The sequence below is a fragment of the Vombatus ursinus genome, unplaced genomic scaffold (assembly GCF_900497805.2).
Source record: "Vombatus ursinus unplaced genomic scaffold, bare-nosed wombat genome assembly UNPS02014784.1, whole genome shotgun sequence".
Taxonomy (NCBI): domain Eukaryota; kingdom Metazoa; phylum Chordata; class Mammalia; order Diprotodontia; family Vombatidae; genus Vombatus; species Vombatus ursinus.
The window spans coordinates 29,011,698-29,024,313 of NW_020954562.1; the positions used below are offsets into that span (position 1 = coordinate 29,011,698).

General features: G+C 40.3%; 1 protein-coding gene across 3 annotated transcripts in view; it reads left to right on the forward strand.

Moving 5' to 3' along the window:
• Window positions 1–12,616, forward strand: part of KLHL2 (kelch like family member 2) — a 139,098-nt gene that overhangs the window by 98,430 nt on the left and 28,052 nt on the right. For all 3 annotated transcript variants that reach the window (XM_027866963.1, XM_027866964.1, XM_027866966.1), the window contains exons 6-7: window positions 142–251; window positions 10,833–10,949. In XM_027866963.1, coding sequence (XP_027722764.1) covers window positions 142–251; window positions 10,833–10,949 — 227 coding nt within the window. The remainder of the gene's footprint in view (window positions 1–141; window positions 252–10,832; window positions 10,950–12,616) is intronic.

A 12,616-nucleotide genomic window follows, 5' to 3' on the forward strand; every position in this document is an offset into this window, starting at 1 on the left:
AGGGAAATGTAATACTTTGGTTTGGTCATTATTCATGCAGTAATGCCACACAGATCATGTGTGATCTTAAGCCATCTGAAACCTGTGATAATTAAATGTTGGTGTTAATAGGTTGTTTTGTTTTTTTCAACTCCCAAACAGAACAGCATTTTTCAGATGTGGTACTTAGTGAGGAATTCCTCAATCTGGGCATAGAACAAGTATGCAGCTTAATATCCAGTGACAAGCTTACCATTTCCTCAGAAGAGAAGGTAAGTAGTGCCTGCTGACCCACCCCCACTGGTCCCCTGACCCCCAGAATACTATTTGGGGTATTTCTTACCCTTCTGTTAATGTCTTTCTGTAAATGTCTGTCAGTGTCTATCTAACAAATATTCTCTACCTTACATAGACAGTGAGAAAAAGGATATAGGCATTTCCCTGAAAGCTAAGAAAACCAGCTGCCTCTACTGCTGACTCACATTACCAATTATTGCGTATTTGTGAATTTCTCAGAAGAGTTGGTTCCTGACACTCTTTGTCCTCCATCTCTTTGTCAAATGGGTTTTGAGAGTGTGGGTGCCTTTAATAGTTGAAAGATTATTGCTTCCCACAGCCATGTTTGTCCAAGAATGTCTGCCTGTTAGAAGTATGAGCTTAAAAAACATTCCTGACCTGAAGGAAATCTTAATCACCTGGGATTCTAGAGGAGTTCCAGATACTGGCCCCTCCTAATCTGACACTGACCCCACACTTCCACCCAGCACTGCTCCCTTATCTGAGAGTGGTTATTGTTCATTCTAGAGAGGTAAAGGGTAGAAAGAATTCAGGACTTGGAGGTTATTAAGGGGTGTAATAGACCACTGGACCCAGAGTCAGGAAGACCTAAGTTCAAATCCAGCCTCTGACACTTACTAACTGTCTGATGCTGGGCAAATCACTTAACCACTGCCTGCCTCAGTTTCCTTATCTGTCAAATGGGGATAATAATATCACTTAGCTCCCAGGCTTGTGAAGATCAAATGAGCTAATATTTGAAAAGTGCTTTGCAAAATATAAACCTCTACATAAATGCCAGTTGTTATTGATATTGTTAATTGAGAGATCTGGTTTCAAATTCCACATCTGATGCTTACCGTGAGCACGAGCAAGACTTAGTCTTGGTTTCCTCATCTGTAAAAGAGAATGATAATGCATGAGGTACCAACTTCATTGGGTTGTTAGGAAGATCCAGTGAGAGACTGTATGTAAAACAACTTTGCAAACCTTAATGTGCTTTATAAATAGTGAGTTATTGCATTCAATCTCTTACCACTCCAAATCCTTGTTCTCTTCACGATTCAGCTTCCCATTCTCTCTCAGAACAATGTTCACTGTCTTCAACCACCTTCTCTGATTTCTTTATTTCTTTATTTATCTTTTTTCCTTCTGAACCCTGATCCCTCCTCACATTCTTTCATCCTTGTCTCCCCTCAAGCCAACCCCATTTATGTCTCAGTTCAGCACTGCTCAGCCTTTCCACTGTGTCCCTTGAAATTCCCATTCCATAGTGAACAAACTCCCTTTGGACCTCTCATCTTTCCTGAACCTCTCATCTTTCCCTTTACTCTCTCATTAACTTCATCAGCTCCCACAGGTTTAATTATCAGCTCTCTGAAAGTGACTCCCCGATCTACATAGTCCCTTTCTCTCCCCTGAGCTTAAGTCCCACATCAGAAATTGTCCACTGGGCATTTCAAACTGGATGTTCTGGAGGCATCTTTAATTCCACACATCTAAAACTGCATTATCTTTTCCCCTAAACTTTCACCTCTCTGTTTCTATCAAAGCCACCACCATCTTCCTAGTTTCTTTGGTTTACAAGCTTGACTTTATCCTGAACCCTTCTTTATTCTCCCATGCCCCACATATCCAGTCAGTTGCCATATCTTGCAATTCCCACCTTAACAGCAACTCTTAAATCTGACCCTTTCTCTCTACTTGACAGAGTGCCACCTTAGTTTACACTCTCATCATGCTTCACCTCGATTACGACAACAACCTCTTCATGGGTTGCACTGCCTCAGTTTTCCCCTACTCTAATCCATCCAACATAACCTCCACTAAAGTGATTTACCTTAAGTGCATACCTGACCCTGTGACTCCCCTGTTTGACCAATTGTAATGCCTCCTAGTCCCTCTAATATCAAATCTAACCTCATTTATCATTGAAAACCTTGCACAGACTGTCCCCCGCCTATCTTTCCAGCTTCATTTATCCCGCATTCTGCGGGAATTTATTGAACTAGTATTTATTGAGCACTCACAATGCCAAATACTGTTTGAGATACAAAATTACACACGGCAAACTGCCCATCCTAAAGTGGCTTATAGTCTAATGGGACAGAAGATTTGCACAAATATTTACAGTCCAAGATTATCTTGGAAGGGTGCAGTTGGAGTGGTATCAACCCAGTGCTGTCATGGGTGAAATAACGTTTGAACTTAGCCTTGAAGAACTGGGAGGATTTCTGAGGCACAGTCTGATCTAGGGCAAGTGGCTAGGGCGGTAGAGAGGGGTGGGGAAAAGAGAAAGCCTTTTAGATAGAGGGAGCAACCCAAGAAAATGCAGTTGGTTAACTTCAAAGGACATATGAAGGAAGATTCTGTCTACATCCAGATAAAGAACTGATGAATGGAGTATGTATAGAATGATTTTACGCACACACATACACACACACACATTTGTGTCTAATGGTAGCCGTCTCTAGGGCGGATGGTGGGGAAGGGAAAAAAAAGAAAAAATTTACATAACTTTATTATGTATTTAAAAGGAATAGTAAGTTATACATAATACATCTGGAGCTTCATGTGCAATCTTTTTTTATTATACTGTGTTATGGAAATGCTTGTTTTATTCCATAAATTTAAAACTAAATAAATAAAAATTTAAAAAACAAATAAAATGTAAATACTAAAAAAGGAAAAGAAAGTACAGTTTGTATTCAGGGAAGGGCAATTGATTCATGTTGTCTGAAGTATAGAATTCATATTGGAGATTGATGGGTGATAAGATTAAAAGGTTATTATGGACTCAGTTATGGATGAAGAGGGTACTTCAGTTAAAGGCTACAGAATTCAAAGTTTATTCAGTTAGCAGTAGGCACATGTGAAAGGGTTTTGAGTAGAGGAATAGCATCATCGCATCTGTATATAAGAATGAGTTCAGCTGGTATGGATGTGAAGGGTGGATTGCAGTAGTGCCTCCAGACAGGGAGAACAATTAGAGATTATTGCAGTAGTCAGGCAGGTAACCGAAGGCATTTGGTGCCAGGAGATGGAAAAGAATGGACATATGTAGGCAGAGCAAGAGCTCTTTCAAAAGAGCAGACCTTGGAAAATCAGTCAAGGTGACCTTAGCCTCCATTTTCTTATCTGTGAAATGAGGTTTTTGGACTTGATGGCGTCTGAGAACTCTTCCAACTCTGTGGTTCCATGATCTGCGTAGAAGCAAGGACAAAGGCCATGGGAACAGAGGAGACGGCTAAGAAGATAGCAAGGCTAAAGGTAAAATCACCACCGTGTTGGAGTGGTGGTGTGAGGAGGAAGAGCTTGTGAAGGAGACAGGAAAAGTCAGTGTGGTGCTGGCAAAGCCCAGAGAGGCAGCCGGGTAGGATAGTCCACCATCTCAGAAATCAAGGGGAGGGGAGGTTAGAGAGTTCAAGAAGCAGTTGATGCTTAATGGTGTCTGATGCTGCAGAGATTAGAAGGAAGATGAGGAAGCCGTGAGGTTCTATCCCCCAGAGATCACAAAATGGGAAAAAGACCCACGTGTACAAGAATATTTATTAACACTCTTTGTGGTAGCAAAGAATTGAAAATTGAGGGGATGCCCATCAATTGGGAAATGGCTGAACAGGTTGTGGTATATGAAGGTAGTGGGATATTATTGTGTTATAAGAAATGATGAGCAAGATGCTCTCAGAAAAACCTGGAGAGACTTACATGAACTGATGCTGAGTGAAGTGAGCAGAACCAGAAGAACATTGTACGCAGTAACAACAACATTGTGCAGTGATCAACTGTGATAGACTTTGCTCTTCTCACAATGTAGTGATCCAAGACATCCAAAAGACACGTAACAGAAAATTCTATCCACATCCAGAGAAAGAACTGTGCATTCAGACTGCAAATGCAGATTGAAGCATACTATTAGTCTTCTTTCACAGCATGACTAATGTGGAAATATGTTTAACCTGATTGCACATGTATAATCTGTATCAGATTTCTTGCTGTCCTGGGGAGGGGAAGGAGGGAACAAATCTGGAACTCAAAATCTTACAAAAATGAATGTTGAAAACTATCTTTACATGTAATTGGAAAAAAAATACTATGAAGGGCAAAAAAAAAATTACCAAGGACCAACAAAATATTGAAAAATAAAACAAAAACCACTCAACCAAAAACATTTAAAAAAAAAGTAATTCCAAGAATCATGGAATAAAAGCCAGATGTTATTGTTTCAGATGTTCCAGTCATGTGTAACAATTTGTGACTGTATTTGGGGTTTTCTTGGCAAAGGTAGTGGAATGATTTGCCAGATAGCAGGGGATTAAAAAGTGATGGTAGCTAGGTAGTGCAGTGGATAGAGTGCTGGTCCTGGAGTCAGGAAGATTTCTCTTCTTAAATTCAAATCCAGCCTCAGACACTTACTAGCTGTGTCACCCTGGGCAAGTCACTTCACTCTGTTTGCCTTAGTTTCCTCATCTGTAAAATGAGGTGAAGAAGGAAATAGCAAACCACTGCAGTATCTTTGCCAAAAACAAACAAACAAACAAAACAAACAAACCCCAAATGGGGTCACAAAGAGTTGGGACAACAAAAGCTAAAGGAGTAGAGTCGGTGCATCTAAACTATTTCACATAGAGATTTAAGGTAGAAAGAAAAGAAAAAATATAGACAGTTAAAAGGTTTTATTTTGCTTTTTAAAAATATTAGATTTACTAGCTGTGTGACCCTGGGCAAGTCACTTAACCCCATTGCCTAGCCCCCCCCCCCCAAAAAAAAATGTTAGAAGTGTCTTGACCACCAAATATATGAGAGAACAGACTTTTGATTTGAATGGATCATAGGTCAGACCATGGATTGGAAAGCATCTGGACTAGAGGTCATGTAGTCCAACACCCTCATTTGACAAATGTGGAAAACGAAACTTGGTTCTCCAGATGACTTGCTCAGAGTAGTCCTAGCTGGGGCACAGCAAGGATTCAAAACCAGATTATAGACTTAAAAAGGGCCATCAAGTCCAAGCCCCTCTTTTCATAGATGAGAAAACTGAGTCACAGAGAAGGTAAGTAATTTGTGAAGGGTTACACAGTTAGTGTCTGAAATGGAGGTGGGATTCGAACCCAGGTTTTCCCGATTACAAATCTTGTGTTCTCTCCACAGTACTATGCTATATTTTTAGGTGCTAAGTAACTGTGGGAAGAAGAGTGAGAATCATTTCTGGGCAGTAGCTAATAAGGTACAAGAGAATTAGTGATGAGCGGGTATTTGCAAAGAATCTTCAGGCCCTGCTTCTCTTTCTTCCTAGGAAGGCATGTACTGAGTAGGTGGTTCATTTTCTCTGTCCAAGTTGATTGTACATCAAAGTTTCTTTGGGTGGGAATTATACCTTTTGAGCACCAAATCACTTCAAATAATATTAACATTTGTTGAGTGTGCTTCTGTGCAAAGTATTGTGTTAAGTGATAGGGGAGATTTGAAATTTAGGTTAGGTATAGATGACCCTCTTCCCTCAGAGATCTTCCTGTAAGTATAAGGCTGTTTACAAGCCTTTTCACAAAGCAGAAAGAGAGGTGTTAAAGTGGATAGAGAGCTGGATCTCAAATCAGGGAGATCTGAGTTCACATCTTGCCTCGGACACTCTAGCTGTGTGACACTGGTCCACTCATTTAACTGGATTAGGGGATAGAGCACTATTCTTGGAATCAGGAAAACGTGAGTTCAGTGCCTCAGACATTCACTAGCTATGTGAACCCGCACAGATCACTTAACCTCTCTCTGCTTCAGTTTCCTCATCTATAAAATGAATGAGCTGAACTCGATGGTTTCTAAGATCCTTCCCAGCTCCAAGTCTAGTATCCAATAACATGGCAACTTAATGTTCCTCACCGATGACATTCCCTTCTCTTCCTTTATGATGCACTTCAGGCACCATCTTCTACATGAAGACTTTCCTGATCCTTCCAATTGCTTGTGCCCTCTTTCCTAAACTACCTTGTATTTAACTTTATGTGTGTGTACATACGTACATAAAGCATTAACTTTATATATGCTATGTAGATATATATTTTATTTTTTTTATTTTTTATTAATAAATTTATTTATTTTTAGTTTTCAACATTTACTTCCACAGGATTTTGAGTTCCAAATTTTCACCCCATCTTGCCCCTCCCCCACCCCAAGATGGCATGCATTCTGAATACCCCTTCCCCTAGTCTGCCTTCCCTTCTATCTCTCCCCTTGTTCTCTTATCCCCTTCCCCTTCTATTTTCCTGTATGGCAAGATAGATTTCTGTACCCCATTTCCTATATTTCTTATTTCCCAGTTGCATGTGAAAACATTTTTTTAAACATGTGTTTTTAAAACTTTGGGTTCCAGATTTTCTCCCTTCCTCCCTCCCCACCCACCCTCATTGAAAAGTCAAACAACTCAATATAGGTTATACACGTGCAGTTATGCAAAACACTTCCATAGTAGACATGCTGTGAGAAACTAACTCCATTTCCCTTAATGCTATCCCGCCTCCCCCATTTATTCTATTCTTTCTGTTGACCCTGTCCCTCCTCAGAAGTATTTGCTTCTGGTTACCCCCTTTCCCAATCTGCCTTCCTCTCTATCATCCCCCTACTCACTTGTCCCCTTCCCCCCCATTTTCCTGTAGGGTAAGACAAATTTCCATACCCAATTGAGTGTGTATGTTATACCCTCCTTAAGTCAAATCCTATGAGAATAAGATTCACTCATTTCCTCTCACCTTCCCCCGGTTCCCCTCCACTGTAAGAGCCTTTTCTTTTCTGTTTTTTTGTGAGGTAATTTACCCCGTTCTACCTCTCCCTTTCTCCTTCTCCTAGTATGGTCCTCTTTCACCCCTTAATTTTATTCTCCAGATTATGACCCCTTCATCTTCAACTCGCCCTGTGCCCCCTACCTATCTATCTATCTATCTATCTATCCATACATATAATTCTTTCCCTCCAACTACCCTAATACTGACAAAGGTCTCATGAGTTACAAATATCATCTTTCCATGCAGGAAGGTAAACAGTTCAACCTTAGTAAGTCTCTTATGATTTCTCTTTCCTGTTTACCTCTTCATGTTCCACTTGAGTCTTGTATTTGAAAGTCAAATTTTCTATTCAGCTCTGGTCTTTTCATCATGAATGCTTGAAAGTCCTCTATTTCACTGAATGACCATTTTTTCCCCTGAAGGATTATACTCAGTTTTGCTGGGTAGGTGATTCTTGTTTGTAATCCTGTTTCCTTTCCCCTCCGGAATATTATATTCCATGTCTTACAGTCCCTTAATATAGAAGCTGCTAAATCTTTTGTTATCCTGATTGTGTTTCCACCATATTTGAATTGTTTCTTTCTGGCTGCTTGTAATATTTTCTCCTTGACCTGGGAACTCTGGAATTTGGCTACAACATTCCTAGGAGTTTTCCTTTGGGGATCTCTTTCAGGAGGAGATCGGTGGATTCTTTCAATTTCTACTTCGCCCTCTGGTTCTAAAATATCAGGGCAGTTTTCCTTGATCATCTAGGCTCTTTTTTTGATCATGGCTTTCAGATAGTCCTATAATTTTTAAATTCTCTCTCCTGGATCTATTTTCCAGGTCAGTTGTTTTTCCATTGAGATATTTAACATTGTTTTCTAATTTTTCATTCTTTTGGATTTGTTTTACAGTGTCTTGATTTCTCATAAAGTCACTAGCTTCCAATTGCTCTATTCTAATTTTTAAGGAAGTATTTTCTTCAGTAATCTTTTGGACTTCCTTTTCCATTTGGCCAGTTTTGCTTTTTAGGGCATTCTTCTCCTCATTGGCTTTTTGGACCTCTTTTGCCATTTGGGTTAGGCTATTTTTTAAGGTGTTATTTTCTTCAGTATTTTTTTGGGTCTCCTTTAGTAAGCTGTTGACTTGTTTTTCATGATTTTCTTGCATCACTCTCATTTCTCTTCTCAGTTTTTCCTCTACTTCTCTTACTTGCTTCTCAAAATCCCTTTTGAGCTCTTCCAAGGCCTGGACTGGTTCATATTTTTCTTGGAGGCTTTGGATGTAGGAGCTTTGACTTTGTTGTCTTCTTCTGATTGTATGTTTTAATCTTCTTTGTCACCAAAGTCAAATAATATAGTCTGACTATTTTTGCGCTGCTTACTCATGATCCTGGCCTTGAGTTTTAAAACTTGAGTTTTAAACTCTTTGTTAAGGTAAGAATCTGCTTCCAATGTGGAAAATGTGCTGTCCCAAGCTTCAGGGTTTGTACAGCTATTTTCAGAGTTACTTCTAGGGACCTGTAAATTTTCATTTCTTCCAAGGTGGTATGATAAGGGGCGAGGTGTTTCCTCTCCACTGCCACAACAAGCTGCACCACACTAGCACTCCTCCTTGCCCCAGGACTGCCCCTCAGAACTGTGACCCAGATCCAAGCATGGGCAAAGCAAGAGATTCCTGCCTCAGCCCTGGCAGAGAGATCCCTGCAATCCCCCTCTGATCAGCCACTCGATTCCCCCTCAGTCTGAGCCAGAAGCTCAGGAGGTAGCTGCAGCCTGCTCTCAGGACTTGTGGCTGAAACCCAGCTTCTCTCTCTCACCGCAGTCACAGACTTTTCCTGCTCACCTTCTAAGTTGTCTTTGGCGTTTGTCGGTTGGGAAGTCTGGAAACCGCTACAGCTGCCCGCGATTCAGTCCTCTGAGGCCTGTTCCAGGGTTGCTGCGACCTGCGTGGCCATGCCGCACTGCGCTCCTCTCTCCGCCTGGCGCAATATACCTTTCTGATCAACCATCCAGGCTGTCTTTGACTGGAAATTTGTTTTACTCTGTCTTTTTGTGGGTTCTGCTGCTTTAGAATTTGTTTAGAGCCATTTTTTGTAGGTATTTGGAAGGGTTTGGGGGAGAGCTCAAGCAAGTCACTGCTTTCCCTCCGCCATCTTGGCTCCGCCTCTAGATATATATTGTATAAAGAGACAATTATCTGTCTCTCTATCTACCTACCTGTCCATATGTCCATCCTATCCATTCACCTACCTAGCTGCCTACCCATCCATCCATTTATCCAACTACCTATCTATCCATCTTTCCATCTCTCTGTCTACCTATCTATCATCCATTTGCTTATCCATCTATCTATCCATCCATTCATCCATCCATCTATCTACTCATCTCTCTTTCTCTCACTGTCTCATTCAACCTTTGTCTCTCCCAATAGAATGTAAATGCAAGTAGTGATTGTTTCATTTTTTGTATTTATCTCCAGTACGTAGCACAGAGCCTGGCACATAGCCGGCAAGTAGAAAATACTTGTTGATTGATTGATTGAGTAACAGGAATAGGAATTGAACCTATGATTTCACTGATATAAGAAACTCTCAGAGGAAGAAGGCTGGCATCTTCTTTGCAACTTATAGCCTTAGAGAGTTGCCTAGAATACTGTGAAGTTAAGAGACTTGAACTCATTTCTTCCTGGCTCTGAACTCAGCTCTCTAACTACAATGCCTCTGCCTAATACTGGTAACAATGAAGAGTTCATCTTATTCTGCAGGATATTTTGAATCTCCAACAAAATATTAGGATGCACATACTAGCTATGTGACCCTTGTCAAGTTACTTAACTACAGTACAAGCATTGGCCTCAATGGCCTCCACAGTCCTTTGCAGTTTAGTATCTGTGAGCCTGTGATCCAGGCCTATGGTCTTCTCTAGTTTATAGAAATGTGGGTGTGGTGGGCAAGACACTGGGGGTGTGGGCTTCAGGGAAACAATGAAAGTGGTTTATTATAAGGGTCTGAGAATGTTATTTTTCCATATTACTTTGGGAACCTGATTATCCTTCTATTAAAGGAAGATGAAATTTAGATTAGATAAACAGAACCGAGTTCAGCCTATAAAAGATGATTTGAAATGAAATAAATCATACTTCACTGAGTCATTGTTGGTGCTCCTCAAGTTTGAGAAGGTTATATCATATACTTGGTAAAATTCTGTCATCATTCCTAATGTCCAAAATAATGAGAGGAAATGGAGTTGTGAGGCACATTAAAAACCTGAATTTGGTGAGTATCATTTAATAGGTAAGCTCTGGCTATTTATATGATGCAGTCTGAATTATTTCGCCCCAGGCAATGTTGCATAGTGGACAGATAGGTGGCCTTGATGCCAGGAAGACCTGGGTTCAAGTGCTACCTCAGACACATTCTGGTTTTGAGACCATGGACAAGTCACTTAACCTTTAAGTGTTCTAGGCAATTCTATGAGACTGTAAGTTGTAGAGAAGGTGTTCTGTCTGCCTCCTCAGTCAGCAGTCATTCACTAGGTAGGAAGAGGCCAGGTTGTAAAGGGCTTTAAATACCAAAGGGATGATTTTACTTTTGATCTTGGAGATAATAGGGAGCCATTGAAGGTTATTGAGTAGGGGAATGACATGGTCAGTCCTCCATATAAGGAAAATCACTTTGGAAGAGCAAATTTTCTCATCCTGGTGTTCTCTTTATTAATGAATCACAGGTCCAGTGATTTTCCATGTGTAGTAAACAGCCTACTTATTTTACCTGGTAGTCATGATTGAATTTTTCCTTTCCTCTCTGTTTTCTGGAAGGTATTTGAAGCTGTAATTGCTTGGGTAAACCATGACAAAGATGTAAGACAGGAGCTGATGGCCCGACTGATGGAGCATGTGCGGCTACCTTTGCTTCCCCGGGAATATTTAGTTCAGGTAAGCAAGCCCAAAAGCAGAACAGAAAACTCATAACTCTGGGTCCCAGGCCCAAAGGGCATCCTGGTACAAGATGCTCCATGATTGTATCACAGAGGCTGAACAGGAGGTACCCATTTTGTAGCCCCTAAATCCATGTGGGGCTGATTTTACTGTGTCCATCGTCAGCCCCCTACTTGCTCTTGGCACTTCTGGTTTGGGTAGTTGTATTTCCTATGAAACGAACACTGCATTACTGGTGTAGTCTTGTTTTATTTGCTTTTAACAGGCTCCTAATTTTGGCTATGGAAATGGAACTCTTCAAAGGGATGTCTATCCCTTAAAGAAATAAATTGAGGCCAGTGTTAATTAAAATTACTATGAAATATAATTATTTATAACTGTTGTATATATAATTATATCAGTAATTTCTAGCTGAGAAAACATAATTTACTCTGAATAAAGTAATTACACTATACAAAATTGAAAACTTTGTCCTTTCTTGGTTACGCAACATACTTAAAAATTCTTTTTAATTTCTTTAATCAGAGTCATTGATTAATTCATATTAATTTCAGCTCACTAGAGAGAACAAATCTGAAGCTATGTTTTCTATGTTCTCAGACACACATATGTTCTCATATGCACCATGATTTAATCACTGACACATAATCAAAAAAGCTTTTATTAAATGTTCAGGCTTTTGTGCTAAGCACTAGAGTTCAGATATAAGCAACTAAGTTAATCCTTGCCCTCAGGGAATTTCTAATTCTAATGGGGGTATGACAGCATATAAAGGGAAGATAGAAAAGGTGTGAGTTTGCATGAGCCATCACCATTTGGAAATGATGGAGGTGTGACAGTGAATCCTAATTCCAAGTGAGATAAGGCAAAAGCTCACCCACCAAAGCGCAGAGACAGAATCCTGGGTCTCTTTGGAAGGGATCCGTGGATGGGCCAGACCTAGCAGGGGTGGGGACCCTGTGTCCTCGAGGCCGTATATGGCCTTCTAGATCCTCAAGTGCAGCTCTTTGACTGAATCCAAACTTCACAGAACAATCCCCTTAATAAAAGGATTTGTTCTATAAAACTTGGACTCAGTCAGCAGGCCATACCCAAGGACCTGGAGGGCCATATTGTGGCCTCGAGGCCGCAGGTTCTGGGCCAGAGTGTAGGCGGCCAGAAAGTGAGAAGGTTATTGTAATAGAAGGCAAGAGGTGATGAGGGTGGTTGTGGTTTCAGTATCTCATGCAAAATGTAATTTCTTTTAATTTTTAAAGATTTGCCTGATTCTAAAGTTAATTATAGCAAGGGACACTATTACCTATAATGGGGAAAATGTTTTAAAATATTTTTAAAACTTTTTTTGGATGATTTATTGTGTATGCTTCACATGTGATTTCTATGACCAAACCCTAGCCTTCTTGCCATAGTCAGGGACTTTGTTCTTCTTACTATTTGGCTTCACTTTAAAATTAATATGGAAGTGATGCTTCCTTCAGCATTCACACAACATTATTCCTTGTCCTCTTTTTCCCTTTTTTTTTTTACCTCCATTCCAACTTGTACCAGCTTGAGAGCCCATTGTTACATTGTTAGTGTGAACATTTACACGTTGGAAATCAACAAATGCTACGAATCAGGCCTTGATACTGTTTTGTGGATTGTCTACATTTAAGAAAGTGATG